Source organism: Chionomys nivalis, chromosome 22 (assembly GCF_950005125.1).
Source record: "Chionomys nivalis chromosome 22, mChiNiv1.1, whole genome shotgun sequence".
Taxonomy (NCBI): domain Eukaryota; kingdom Metazoa; phylum Chordata; class Mammalia; order Rodentia; family Cricetidae; genus Chionomys; species Chionomys nivalis.
In genome coordinates, this window is record NC_080107.1 from 46,790,103 (window position 1) to 46,804,961 (window position 14,859).

General features: G+C 50.2%; 1 protein-coding gene across 3 annotated transcripts in view; it reads left to right on the forward strand.

Annotated features, from left to right (window-relative positions):
* The window catches only part of Abl1 (ABL proto-oncogene 1, non-receptor tyrosine kinase), a 129,533-nt gene extending 114,936 nt beyond the window's left edge, over positions 1–14,597 (forward strand). For all 3 annotated transcript variants that reach the window (XM_057754842.1, XM_057754843.1, XM_057754844.1), the window contains 7 exons: positions 1,511–1,595; positions 1,884–2,061; positions 3,738–3,922; positions 6,097–6,249; positions 7,849–7,938; positions 8,408–8,572; positions 11,357–14,597. In XM_057754842.1, the coding sequence (XP_057610825.1) occupies positions 1,511–1,595; positions 1,884–2,061; positions 3,738–3,922; positions 6,097–6,249; positions 7,849–7,938; positions 8,408–8,572; positions 11,357–13,047 (2,547 nt within the window). In that variant the 3' untranslated portion in view covers positions 13,048–14,597. The remainder of the gene's footprint in view (positions 1–1,510; positions 1,596–1,883; positions 2,062–3,737; positions 3,923–6,096; positions 6,250–7,848; positions 7,939–8,407; positions 8,573–11,356) is intronic.
* The last annotated feature ends 262 nt before the right edge of the window (positions 14,598–14,859 follow it).

Genomic DNA, 14,859 nt, shown 5'->3' on the forward strand with positions numbered 1-14,859 from the left:
GTGAACAGTTCCACTCTTGGCACAAACACAGTGTAGACATTTACACAGTTGGCATGGGGAAAGTGTGGACACTTACACTTGGCACATACAGTGTAGATACTTACACACTTGGCACAAGGTCTGATGGAGCTATCTACACAGAGAAGCTAATTTTCAAGAAGTCTCTTCCCTACCACACAGGCAGACTCCCTGCAGACACCTCATGTGGCCTGCTGTCCTCCTTGCCTCCAGAGCCTGTTCTTACAGCTAGGGAGACTCTGTCACTCCCCATTGCCTGTTCCTGTTGTGGTAGTTGGTTAAGAGGCAGAGACTTAAGTTGCAAGGAGGCTGAAGAGCAGAGAACACAGTCCTTCAGACTCAGTCTAAGAAAGAGGGAAAGAATGGCAGTCTTCCTGTCTCTGGCCCTGTACTGTAACCTACACAGAAGACACTGTGAATTGTCAGAGAGCTGCTGCTAAGATCATTTTAGAATCTGGGTGATTGACCCCCTAGTCAATGGTGATTGCCTCATTAGTTGCTCACGGTGCCGCATACCTAAGCAGCTCGGTATCTGTCTGCTACTTCTGCCAGTGAGAGGCACTCTAGAGATGCGGCTCTCGGGTCAGCTCCATTTCAGATTCTTCACACTGTTCCCTCTTTAACGTTAAGGGCGTTAGATTGGGAAGCACACAGTATTGTGGAATCAATACCATAGTGTTTGTACTTCTCCAAGAGCATAGAAGACCCGGGCAGCAGTGCCAAGTAGCTCTGACCCATGACCCATTGACTCACTGGTAGAAACAACAAGGGAGAAAAAATCCAGTTTGGTTTATGGTGTCAGAGGGGTTCCATCTATCACTGTGGAAGGCATGGCAGAGTGGTCTGGTCTATAATGGCAGGCGTGTGTGGCAAAACCATTCCCATGATCATAGCTGGTCTAGAACCAGAGACTGGGTCTATCCTTTAAAGACCTGCCTGTAATGAGAACTCGTTCCAGACAAGCCCCACCTCCTGAAGGGTCCACAGCCTTCCACAATTGCTCCATCAGCTGGGGAACAGCTGTTCAAGACATGAGCCTGTTGGTGACATTTCCTATTCAGTCCATAATGCTGTTGGTGAGAATTTGCCCCACAGGACTCTGCATATCACCAGGACAAGACTCATTGAGCTTGGCAAGGACAGTGTAACCATTGGTCACCAAAAACAGTGGCCTAGGCCGAGCATAGGTTGCCTCTGCTATTTGCATTAGCTCTTGAAGCTGTGCCCTTCCTCATAGCCACTTTCTTGCTAAACAAATCTTTTTTTTTTTAAATATTTATTTATTATTTATTATGTATACAATAGTTTATCTGTGTGTATGCCGAAGGCCAGAAGAGGGCACCAGACCTCATTACAGATGGTTGTGAGCCACCATGTGGTTGCTGGGAATTGAACTCAGGACCTTTGGAAGAGCAGGCAATGCTCTTAACCACTGAGCCATCTCTCCAGCCCCGCTAAACAAATCTTATGCTCCTGAACTTCCCTTCTGTAGGAGGACACCATGGAGGTGGAGGAGTTCCTGAAGGAGGCTGCAGTGATGAAGGAGATCAAGCATCCTAACCTGGTGCAGCTGCTAGGTAAGCATGCACAGACTCAGAAGAGGGGCTCTGTCCAGATGTCCGTGTGCTGAGTGAGCATCGTTTCTTAATCAAAGACAACTGTGTGTTTGAGGGATGGGGGGTCAGAAGACAAGTAGAGTCAGTTCCCTCTGTCCACCATGGGGTCTCGGGGCAGGCAGGCTCGTGTGGCAAGCACGTTTATTCGCTGAGCCATCTCACCAGCTCAGAAGCTTTTTATTCAGCACCAGACTTTTCCTTCCCTTGGGAGGAGCCATATGCTGACACCCCCCCATGTCTTGTTGTCAGGGGTGTGTACCCGGGAGCCCCCGTTCTACATCATCACAGAGTTCATGACCTATGGTAACCTGCTGGACTACCTGAGAGAGTGTAACCGGCAAGAGGTGAGCGCCGTGGTATTGCTCTACATGGCTACACAGATCTCATCAGCCATGGAGTACCTGGAGAAGAAGAACTTCATCCACAGGTAGGGTTGGGCAAAGCAACCCCACCCCACCTCACCCCTGCTTCAGAATACCAGCCTTTGTACTCAACTCCCAGTCTTGGTGCTGGCAGCTCACTAGCTCTTGAAACAAAGGCAGACACAAATGCCTGACGTAAGTGCTGCTTGCGGCAGGCGGGACTAAGTCCTTCAGGCCTCAGGCCTGGGCCAGTGGAGCAGCTAATTCCCAGGAAAGAAATGTTTCATTTCTGAGCCATTTTAGACTTAGTAAATATTAAATGAAATTTGTAAAAGGCCTCTTTCCTTCCTAATAGCCATGGCTCCCTCTGAAACAATGCAGCCCAAGGTCAACACTCAGTAAAATCTCTGCCTGGGCACAGTGGAAGCCAGGGCCTAGGCCTAGTTTCAGTGTGTGGCTTTTCTTCCTTCTCTTTGTGTTTCATTGTCCACCAGCTGTCACTGGGTTTGGGGATGTTTCCGTGGCTGTAGAAATGTACAGAATATGCAAGCCGGAACTAGGCATTTTTGCTGCTTTTAAAACCCAGAGTGTTTTGACCTTCAAGTGTGCCACAATTATCTGGGTTTGCATGCTTTGCTGGTGGAAATGGCTTCCTAGCAGAGTGACAACCTGTGCAGGAGGGAGCCTGATGGGCTTGGCCCGACTCCGTCATGCAAGATGTTCTCCACGCCACTGTGGTGACCTTTCCTACCCAATTAACTCAAGTGTGAAACCTCGACATGAGATTTCATAGCCAGGAATAAGTAGTGTGTGTGAAATGCTGGCAGCCCCTCGGAAGACAGATTTTTTTCTGCTCCATGAGAGCCCAATCCAAACGCTCCTGTCGCTCAGCAAAGTGAAGCCTCTGATGCTGCAAATTGAGATTTCCTGACTTCTGGCTTGCCTTGCATGGCCAGTTCTGTTCCCCCTCCATTCACACACTTAAAATGCCTTACCAAAAATCCAATTAGGCACAACTCTTGTGTGTTTAATTTCTCTCTCGTTGCTGATGATCAAGCCGCATTCCTGCAGCATCGCCCTCAGCTGCCTCATGTTTTCATTCCTCAGTGCCCAGTTCCCTTGTGATTTCATGGGGAACATCCATGAACCAAAGATTAGACCCCTTCTTCCCTAGAAGATTCAAGAGGTGAGAGGAGATTATACAGAAAAGTTTCTCAAACATATTTGGATAGGCATCAGGAAGCAAGAGGAGAGGAGAGAGCATATTATATGGGTGAAGCGTGCAGCAGACTCAGTTTCATTGCCTGCTGAGTATAGACAGGACAGGCAGAGAGACTCATCAGTCTCCTGCAGCTGAGCATTGTGCCTGGTGTGGGGCAGTAGCAGCACAAGCATGTCGGTAACACTTGTTATTCTCCCATATCAGAGGAAGTGCTCTACGTCCATCCATTATCACACACAACTGCCCAAGACAGGCCCTGTTCTGTCCACATTTTATGGCTGAGGTAGCTGAGTTCCAAGGTAATGATCTGCCCCCATTGCCACCCTGTCTGCTTGTGTTGCTGCTGTGGCAGCCCAGTCAGTATTTGCTGAGGGACTGCTGCTCCTAGCCAAGCCCTGGAAAGCCTCTGAGGACCGTACGTGATTGTCTTTGTGTCTGTGTCACATCTGTCAGCAGTAGGAGGCTGCAACGTTGGAGAGGCAGCGAGGAGCTGGTACAGACGCCCTTTTCTTTTCTCAGAGACCTTGCTGCTCGAAACTGCCTGGTTGGGGAAAACCATTTGGTGAAGGTGGCTGATTTTGGCCTGAGCAGGTTGATGACAGGGGACACCTACACGGCCCATGCTGGAGCCAAATTCCCCATCAAGTGGACTGCACCTGAGAGCCTCGCCTACAACAAGTTCTCCATAAAGTCGGACGTCTGGGGTAAGGGCCAGGCCTGGGCCGTCCTTGCCGGTGGGATTTCCCTCTTCTACTTCTCTGTTCCATCTTTCCTCTGTCACTACACCCTCTTGTTTGTTTCTGGCTTATTTTAAAATCCTGTTTCCTCTTTTCTTTCAAAAGTGAAGCAAGTGACCTCCAGAGTCACCAAGAGTGGCACCGCATTTGTGTCTTCGTTCCGCAAATGCTGTAGACCTGACCTGACGGTGCAGCAACAACCCTGCAGGCACCCAGCGTCACCCTCTCCACGGGAGAGCTTTCTCTTTGGTTTGGGCTGTAAAAAGGGTCCTTCATGTGGAAGTGCCACCTGATATTGATTTTATTCTTAAAGAAAAAAATTTTTTTGAGATGATCTTTTTACATCATTTCAACTGTCCTAGGACTCATTTTGTAGACCATGCTGGCCTCAAACTCAGAGATCCCCCAGCCTCTGCCTCCTGGGTGCTGAGATTAAAAGTGTGTGCCACAATGTCTGATTAAAGACCTTTTCATGCTGAGGGCAACCTCAGTGGGCTCTGTGCCCCGCCCACTCCCTTGTCTCTTATCATTTTAAAGCAAATCTCAGACATACTATTTTTCACATAAACACTTCGGTATTTGCTTTTTACAGATGACTCTTATAGCTTCTGGATATTATAAAATACCCAGTGCTTTCTTTTCCAGTTAAACCATAAAAATCATGTCTGTTTACACTTTGACCTGAGAGCCAGATGTATCTCCATCAGTACTCTAGTTCCCTGCTGTTTCGTTATTGATAAACTCTCACTTCTCCTTTAGACGGTTCCAGGTTCTGGACTTTGCTTGTTGTCCCTGTGCTGTCATCTGCTCAGTGCCTCTGGCTTAAATCCTCATAGAAAATTCAAAGTCAGATCTGGGTAGCTGATGACATTTGGCTGACTTTTCTTTCACTTAATACATCAGAGGAGGTGGCATACTCTTAGATTGGTTGATCTATAATGCTTGATTTTTCTCCTCTAGTGCAGCAGCTCTCAACCGCTTTGGCAATCCTCTGTCTACAAAAATATTTACATTACAATTAATAACTAGCAAAATCACAGTTAAGAAGTAACAATGAAATAATTTTATGGTTGAGGTCCCCACGACATGAGGAACAGCATTAGGAAGGTCTCAGCCACTGCTCTAGTGGGGTGTTGTGTAGCAGCCCTTATTGACCAGAGCCAAGACCAGTGGTTCACTGAGGCTGTCATGTGATCATTCTCCAACACTTTCATTCCATATTTAGTTAGCCACAGAGTATAAAAGAAAAGGCCTGGCAAGTGCTTGGTTGCCCAGTAATAGAGCTGGTGCAGAAATGGGTTCAAGTGAGCTGCCTGTCATGGCTCCCACTTAGCCAAGTGCCCTGTGGTGGTGGCAGTTGGATTTACTAGTCTTTTGTGGTATTATGAGCTCTTTGTTGACACACACTGATATGTTTCAGTGTACTGTGGTCTTCTTAACAGTGGCGTGTCTCATCTTTGACCAGTAGGAGCACCTCCCTTGCCCTTTTGATAGTACCCTTGTAGTCTTCCATAATATCTGTGCTGTCTGGAATGGCAAGATACTCCAGGCTTCTTCCCTGTCCCAGATCTGAGTCACCTGTTTTTCTAAGGACCCCTGGTTCTGTTAGTGGGAAGTAGGACATTAAGACTTCAGAGTTCCAAAGTTTACGAACCAATTAGAGCTAGAAAGGACCTTGGATAATCTTGCCCACCTAGAAACAACCGATGGCCTGACGGCGTGCAACTGCATAGTCACAGAGGTATAAGCAAACATGGTCTCTGACTTCTAGCCCTCGTGCACTTACCCGAGAGACCCTGTACCCCAGGAGGTCACCTTCCCCTTCTCTCCTTTGACGTGTTTCAGTGTAGTGTGAGTAAGCAGCTTGCTCTTTCCTACCTCTCCTGAACTGTTGTCAGAGAGAGCTGTCTGCTGCCTCCTTTCCACACGTGTGCATGTGTGCACATGTGTGTGTGCGTGAACACTTGGGCACATGTGTGAATGTCAGAGGAAAACTTAGTGAAGTCACTTCTCCCCTTTCCCCTTCGTGTTGTTCTGGGATCAAAGGTCTTTAGGCTTGTGAGGTAGATGCTTTACCCACTGAGCCATCTCGCTGGCCAGGGCCTCACACACCCTGATGTCTGCCTCTTCCTTTCTTTCAGCATTTGGAGTATTGCTCTGGGAAATTGCTACCTATGGCATGTCACCTTACCCAGGAATTGACCTGTCACAGGTTTATGAGCTGCTGGAAAAAGACTACCGTATGGAGCGCCCTGAAGGCTGCCCAGAGAAGGTCTACGAACTCATGCGAGCATGTGAGCCTCCCTAACCCTTTCAGAAAGTGCATGTGGGCACTGAGGAAATTGTGATGGTACAAGTGTCTGCAGAATGCTGTTCCCATGGGCCCTTGGCACTGTTCCTGTGCTCCCGAGCCACTCATAGAGTCTGGTTTGGGGATGCCTTTCAGTGCATTTATTTACAGATACTATACATATGAGTTGTTTTTGTTTACCTTTGAGAGTGATATTTTTTGGTTTATTTTTTGGTTTGTATTGGAATCTCACTTTGTAGCCTTGGCTGGCCTGGAACTCATAGTGACTCTCTTGCTTGGATCTCACAAGTTTAGGGTTACAGGTATGCACCACGTGCCCAGGTTCTAGGGTTACAGGTACGCACCACGTGCCCAGGTTCTAGGATTACAGGTATGCACCACGTGCCCAGGTTCTAGGGTTACAGGTACGCACCACGTGCCCAGGTTCTAGGGCTACAGGTACGCACCACGTGCCCAGGTTCTAGGGCTACAGGTATGCACCACGTGCCCAGGTTCTAGGGCTACAGGTACGCACCACATGCCCAGGTTCTAGGGCTACAGGTATGCACCACGTGCCCAGGTTCTAGGGCTACAGGTATGCACCACGTGCCCAGTTTCTTTTCATTTTTTCAAACAAAAAGTATCGGACAAATATCTAACCTGGGTTCTTATTAATACATAAATTCCTGTGTCCTGCTTCCACAAACCTGGCTATAAATGCTCCCGGCGATGTAACTGTAGTGGTGTTTATGTTATGTGAGTATATGTGTGTATCTGTATGTGGTGTGTGTCTGCACATGGCCTTATCAGTGTTCATATGATTACTCTTTCACCTTTTTCCTCTTAGTAGTGTATCAGAGACACTACTCCTTTCCCTTAATATTTAGATTTTTCCTTACCCTGTTCCCCACCTTCTATACAACTGGCTAGCATTTCAGTAAATGATTTAAAACTTCCACTCATCTGCCCTCCTATGATGAGCTTTTGGCTGTTTTGCACATTTATTTGCTTTAATTAACTTTATTTATTCATTTATTTATTATTTATGGGGTTGTCCATTCCACAGCTTACAACTTGCAGGAGTTGGTTCTCTTTTTCTACTATGTGGATCCTAGGGATCAAACTTGTTATCAGACTTGGCAGCAAGTGCCATCTTGATGGTCCTGTGTTTATCATAAGCAAGGCAGAGAAGTGTCCTTGTATCGCTACACTTAACCCCGATATTTCTGAAAACTGGACTGTTGGTGCAAAGTTTGTTTGTTTTATTTTGTTTTAGATTTTTGAGACAGGGTTTCTCTGTGTAACCCTGGCTGTTCTGGAACTTGCTCTGCAGACCAGACTGACTTCCAACTCTGTTTCGCCTGCCTCTGTCTCCCAAGTGCTGGGATTAAAGTCGTGTGCCACCACTGCTTAGCTCCTTTCAAATTCTTCACATCTATCATAGGACATGATAGCATTTGGTATTTTAACTTGCCGTGACATCAGCAGTTAGCAGGCTTGGAGTGCCTCTGTCATGTCCAGACTGTTCTTTGGTGTGGCTAGTCCTAGCCCTGGCTTGTTAGCAGTGTTTCCTCCTGCTCTGACATGGGTCTTCCCTGTCCAGGTTGGCAGTGGAATCCCTCTGACCGGCCCTCCTTTGCTGAAATCCACCAAGCCTTTGAAACCATGTTCCAGGAGTCCAGTATTTCAGATGGTAACGTACCTCTTGGGGGCATGCAATGGGTTAAAAGGTTGAATTGGGGCTAAACAGGCCTTTAGTTCATTCCTTTAAAAATACTCAGACCAAGTGAGAGACCAGAACTCTACACAGCGTTTCAGTGGTGGTTCTCTCTCATTTGTAATCACACAGGTTCTAGAAAATGCTGTGCTGTTTCTTCAGCATCTGTGTTCCTTTTCTCTAATTGCACAGACCTTAAGAAAAAGAGAGACAGCTCAGTGACCACAGGACCTGGGCTCAGTTCCCAGCACCCAGATGGTGGTGGCTCACAACTCCAGTCCCAGGGGATCTAATACCCTCATCTGGCCTCTGCACCTATATAGTGCACAGACATACATGCAGGCAAAACACCCAGACACATACAAAAAATAAAAAAAAACAAGAAGAGGTTCCTTTCAAGGCATCGCCTTTGCTGATGACTGCGTATTGTGTGTGTGATCCTTAGAGGTGGAGAAGGAGCTGGGGAAGCGGGGCATGAGAGGAGCTGCTGGCAGCATGCTGCAGGCACCAGAGCTGCCCACCAAGACCAGGACATGCAGGAGAGCTGCTGAGCAGAAAGACGCACCTGACACCCCTGAGCTTCTCCACATGAAGGGCCTGGGAGAAAGCGGTACGTCCATGCCTTTCTCACCCCTCAAGCCAGGGTAGGCGGACAGGAAGTTGTCAGTGGAGCTGGCAGAGAACAGCAGACCTTTGTCAGTGGTCCAGCCCTGGGGAGGAGGATCCAGCTCTTGCCCAGCACTGCCATTCTCCCTGGGGGGAGCCATTCAGCAGTTGCTTAGACAGGCAAGAAACTGGGGTGCCTGCCAAGAACCACACCCACCTCTCCGTGTGTTCTTCGCAGTGCTGTGGGCATCTTTCAGGACATGCATGGCAACAGATAACATTGAGCCAAACAGGGTAGCCTGGGAGTCACTCAGTGTGGAGCTCCCTGTAGTTTCCGGAGCGTCTTTCTACACTCTTCCTAGGTTCAGCTAGGGCAGTGGGGCTGGGTTAGAAGGTGCCTAGAGATGTGCAGGGATGATAATAGCAGTTGTGTCTGGAGCTTCCTGCATGCCAGCAGACCCACCAAAGTCAGCTTTGGGGGGATGGTACTCATAAAGGTTCCCAGGGGCTCCCAGCATGGCCTGATGGGTCATGGGACTGGTTGCATGGGACCCTACAGCACAAAGTTTGGTTCTGATAGGGACTCATAAGGGGTATTTACTCAGAGGAATCCACAGTTGTGTTTTTTAAACCTCTACTCATACTAATGAGAAATTGAATGGTCAAACCCACACGACATGTACTTTAAAGATTGTCTTAGTCAGGGTTACTGTTACTGCGATGAAACACCATGGCCAAAGAAACTTGGGAAGGACAGGGTTTACTTGGCTTATGCTTCTACATCATCAAAGGAAGACAGGTCAGGAGCTCAAACAGAGCAGGAACCTGGATGCAGGAGTGTTGTATGTTGTTTTTTTGACTCTTTTGACTTTTTTAGGGGGTCTGCCACCCAGCTCCCAACACATGGAGGCTTATTCTTAGTTATGAATGCCCAGCCTTAGTGTGGCTTGTTTCTTGCCAGCTTTTCTTAAATTATCCCGACTACCTTTTGTCTCTAGGCTTTTATCTTTCTCCATTTCTGTATACTTTTCTTCCCTTCTTACTCTGTGACTGGGTGACTGCATGGCTGGCCCCTCATATTCTCTTCTTGCTCTCCTCGTTCTCGGTTCTCCCTCTGTTTATTCTCTCTGCCTGCCAGCCCTGCCTATCCTTGCTCCTGCCTCACAATTGGCTGATCATCTCTCTATTAGACCATCAGGTGTTTTAGACAGGCACAGTAACACAGCTTCACAGAGTTAAACAAATGCAGCATAAACAAAAGTAAGACACCTTAAAATAATGTTCTCCAACACAGGAGCTGATGAGAGGCCATGGAGGGGTGCTGCTTACTGACTTGCTCAACCTGCTTTCTTATAGAACTCAGTAGCACCAGCCTTGGAATGGCTCCACCCAAAATGGGCTGGGCCCTCCCCCATCAATCACTAATTGAGAAAATGACCTACAAACTTGTGTATAACCCAGTCTTATGGAAGCATTTTCTTTCCTTTTTTTTGGGGGGGGGGTCGGGTTTTTTTGTTTTGTTTTTTGTTTTTGTCTTGGGGTTTTTTTGTTTGTTTGTTTTTTATGACAGGGTTTCTCTGTGTAGCCCTGATTGTCCTGGAACTCACTCTGTAGACTAAGCTGGCCTCAAACTCACAAAGATCTACCTGCCTCTCTCTCTGGGGGCATTTTCTTAACTGAGGTTCCCTTCTCTCAGATGACTATAGGCTGTGTCAAGTTGACACAAAACTAGCCAGCACAGGCACAGCACATAAGTATATTTGGAAGGTTTACATAGAACTGAGGATATGGCTCAGTGGTTGAGCAGCTGTGAGGACCCGAGTTCCAGTCTGCACATTCATGTACTAGCGCACATCTGTAACACCAGCTCTCCTGCAGAAAGACCCTCAGAAATGTAAGGGCCAGCTAGCTTGGTGTACACAGCAAGGTAAAAAAAAGTGTAGATTTTGCAGATTGTAGATGCAGATTGTAGAAGTCCTGCATCATCTTCCTCGCTCTTTTGGCTGTGGCACTCCAGGCAGCGCCTTCATCCCCTTGACTGTCGTACTGTCAAGTCGCTGACAGTGGGACCCACGGGCTGCCATGGGAGATCTGCTTAGAAAAGCAGGTATAAGCAGAGTTGTGTGTTTTGCTAGGTCATCTCCTGGTAAGCCAGAAGTGTCCCTAACATCTGTGTTCTTATGTGGCTCTGTGACCCAGTAGGATCTCTCCCCTTCTTCAGCTGGACTAGCGTAGGTAGGGTGGTCCTCTGCAGTCTTGGGACAGGTGCACCCTCCGTCTCTGTCCAGAAGGCTGAGGGAAGCCTCCTACAGCGGCCTGACAACACAAGGGCATCTGTGAACCGCCACTCGTATTTTAAAATACCTGCTTGCAGTTTTGTAAAGCTTCTCTTTCCCGTCCATCCCAGCAGCTGATTGTCAGGCCCCATGGATGGATGTCTGACCTCTTCTTCAGGTTACACCTCAGGAGCCTCAGCCAGTCTGACCCTTGGCATTGTTGTTTCTGCTAACCAGAGGGTGATGTTTGAGGGCTTCCACGTCATTAACTGGTTTCAGGATAAGGAAGGCAGGCTCATTCAGCCCTTGTCCCTCTGTGTTTGGGGAGCGAGACCTGTGCTTCTGCCAACAGTGACTGTGTTCACGGCATAAGCTGCTGATACGGCCGAGCTCTGGTGAATGTGGAAGCTGGGGTGCAGAAGCTCTGCGAGGACCCCCACACACAGAGTGGGTCGGCCCGCCTTGAGCACAGAGTTTCCAGGGAGTTGTTGCTCACGCTTCCTCTCTTTCAGATGTGCTGGACAGTGAGCCTGCCGTGTCACCACTGCTTCCTCGGAAAGAGCGTGGGCCCCCAGATGGCACTCTAAATGAAGATGAGCGCCTTCTTCCCAAGGACAAAAAGACCAACTTGTTCAGTGCCTTGATTAAGAAGAAGAAGAAAATGGCACCAACACCCCCTAAGCGCAGCAGCTCCTTCCGGGAGATGGATGGCCAGCCAGAACGCAGAGGGGCTAGTGAGGATGATGGCCGGGAAATCAGCAATGGGCCACCAGCTCTCACCCCCTCAGATACAGCAGAACCCACCAAGTCCCCAAAGGCCAGCAATGGGGCTGGGGTCCCCAATGGAGCCTTCCGGGAGCCAGGCAGCTCGGGCTTTCGATCTCCCAACCTGTGGAAAAAGTCCAGCACGCTGACCAGCAGCCGTCTGGCTGCCAGTGAAGAGGAGAGTGGCATCAGCTCCAGCAAGCGATTCCTGCGCTCTTGCTCAGCCTCCTGCATGCCCCATGGGGCCAAGGACACAGAGTGGCGGTCAGTCACCCTGCCTCGGGACTTGCCATCTGCCGGCAAACAGTTTGACTCATCCACCTTTGGGGGTCACAAAAGCGAAAAGCCAGCTCTGCCTCGGAAACGAGCCAGTGAGACCAGATCTGAGCAGGTGGCCAGAGGCACGGTGACACCCCCTCCTCGGCTGGTGAAGAAGAGTGAGGAGGCTGCTGATGAAGTCTTCAAGGACATGGAATCCAGCCCAGGCTCCAGCCCTCCCAGCTTGACTCCCAAACTCCTCCGTCGGCAGGTCACTGCCTCTCCTTCCTCTGGCCTCTCTCACAAGGAAGAGGCCACCAAGGGCAGTGCCTCGGGTACTCCTGCCGCTGCTGAGCCGATACCCCCCAGCAGCAGAGTGAGTCTAAGCAAGGCCTCCTCTGAGGAGACCCGAGTAAGGAGGCACAAGCACAGCTCAGAGTCCCCAGGGAGAGAGAAGGGGCGGCTGTCGAAGCTCAAGCCCGCTCCACCACCTCCACCTGCCTCCTCAGGGAGAACCGGAAAGCCTGCCCAGAGCCCCAGCCAAGAACTGCCTGGGGAGGGAGGTGGGGCTGCGAAGACGAAATGCTCAAGTCCGGCTGTGGATGCTATGAACAGTGACCCCACCAAGGCTGGCCAGCCTGGAGAAGGACTAAGAAAGCCTGTGCCCCCATCCGTGCCAAAGCCCCAGTCAGCTAGTAAGCCTCCAGGGACCCCCACCAGCCCGGTCCCCACACCTGCCACAGCATCAGCGCCTTCATCCGTACCCGGGGACCAGCCATCTTCTGCGGCCTTCATCCCACTCATATCAACCCGCGTGTCTCTGCGAAAGACCCGCCAGCCGCCGGAGCGCATCGCCAGCGGCACCATCACCAAGGGTGTGGTTCTGGACAGCACTGAGGCCCTGTGCCTTGCCATCTCCCGGAACTCAGAGCAGATGGCCAGCCACAGTGCCGTGCTGGAGGCTGGCAAGAACTTGTACACATTCTGTGTGAGCTACGTGGACTCCATCCAACAGATGAGGAACAAGTTTGCCTTCCGTGAGGCCATCAACAAGCTGGAGAACAACCTCCGAGAGCTGCAGATCTGCCCTGCGACAGCCTCCAGTGGCCCAGCTGCCACACAGGACTTCAGCAAGCTGCTTAGCTCTGTGAAGGAGATCAGCGACATCGTACGGAGGTAGCAGCAGCCAGTGCATGCCAGCCAGAGATGGTGCAGTCCATGGGGCTTTTGTGCCTGCAAGGATGGGGGACAGAGGACTGGGGAACTGGCATCTTGGCCCAGGAGCTTTACAGTGCATCAGGCAGAGCCAGGGCCTGATGTGATCGGCCCTTCTACTTGTGTTGTGCACCAGCTGTTCTTTCCTCCCAGCCCAGGTACCGTAAGCCACTTTTTTTCACTGCCTATGTGTGGGCCTCCTGCTCTGAAGACTGCAGCTGGCCTGCCAGGCCACCAGGCTCCAAGTCAACTGGGAGTCCTCACAAGGGCTGTCCTTTCCACATCCTCGCAGGAGAACATCCTCCTCTGACGCACCTGGTCACCGAGGCGTGGGAGCCCCTGTGCTTAGGACCTGTCCCGGAGAGCCTGTGCTCATTGTTTTCTCATGTGAAGGAAGCTGTTGATTTGAGGGTCATGAGGTGCTAAAGCCAAGGGCCCAGGTGGGTAGGTGCTGGAGCTGGAGCTGCGGCAGTGTGGTCTGTCATCTGTTCTTATCCTCAGAGTGTGCCCTGCAGATCATGGGTAGCAAGGTTGAGTTTCATGGGTGGCAGTTGCTTATTGGCCAAGCCAAGATTAGGGCTCCAGGGGGCCCCAAAGATCGGAATTTGTGAGCATTCGTCTTCCCCTCCCCTGCTCCTGAGGTCAGGCCCATCCTCTCTGGTCCTTGCCTTGATGACGAGGATCTGGTTTTCTGGTGGTTTTGAGCATTTCAAAGCTCTGCACAGAAAGGAGCAGCCACTCAGCACAGACAGGAAGGAATGACTGCAGGCCCAGGGCTCTCCTGAGCCCTTACTGCTCCTCAGAACTGCTGCTTAACTACCGAGAACAGGGCTTAGCCTAGTGTCCTGGGAGGTCCCGCAGCACGGGCTGGGGTGGAGTAGACTTTACAGGCTTAGCCGGGGCACGTCTTCCTTCCCCAGCAGCCAGACCAGAGGTGAGCACACAGACAGGTTGTGTCTCCTTGACTGTGACTCAGAGCAGCCAGCTGAAGAGCGGGGTTCCCGCCTTGGCTTGTACTGGGCCAGGCCGAGCCACCTCCACACTCCCTGCTCCTGCTCTCCGCTGCGCTGCTCTGCGCTGGCCCCAGTCTCACACCAGTCACCTAGACTCGGGTTGTATTTTCTGGTAGAGATGACTTCCTCTAGATGGTTCTTCCATGGTCCTCAGCACATCACCTCCTTGCCTCCAGCAGCTGTTCTGCAGCCCAGGGGAGGCAGTACCACACTGCCAGAAGCCTTGAAAACCCAGACACCCCCATGCCCTGACACCATGTTCACAAGGTACCGGTCTGATGTGCCACTATTTTTTGCATTATACTTTGGTATTACACTTTTTTAATAGACATGCTCTCTTACAAATGACATGTAAATATTCGCCGCTGTGCCCCTCTGGCACACCAATGGCATTCCTTTTTTCTCAGTCCAGTACATTTTGTTTCTGTATATGACTCTGTTTTTTGAATCCAAATCTCTCTGTAGTATTTTTTAAATAAATAAGTGTTTACAGAACTCTTGACAGATTGCTTGGTCTGTGATTCATCCCTGCCACCCCTCATGTCCCAAAGGGTCACAACACAGTTGGCTGTCATAAAACAAAATACTGGCTGCCATCCACCAACAGGATGTCTCGGCCACCCTGTGTCCTCGGCACATAGTTACCAGCTGCCCAGCTCTGGTCAGCATCACAGCAGGTGGCAGCATCCTTTGCCAGGCCTGGAGCAGGAGAGACGTAAGCTCTGAGGTTCTTGCTGGCAGGGTGAATCCTCCCTGGCATGTCT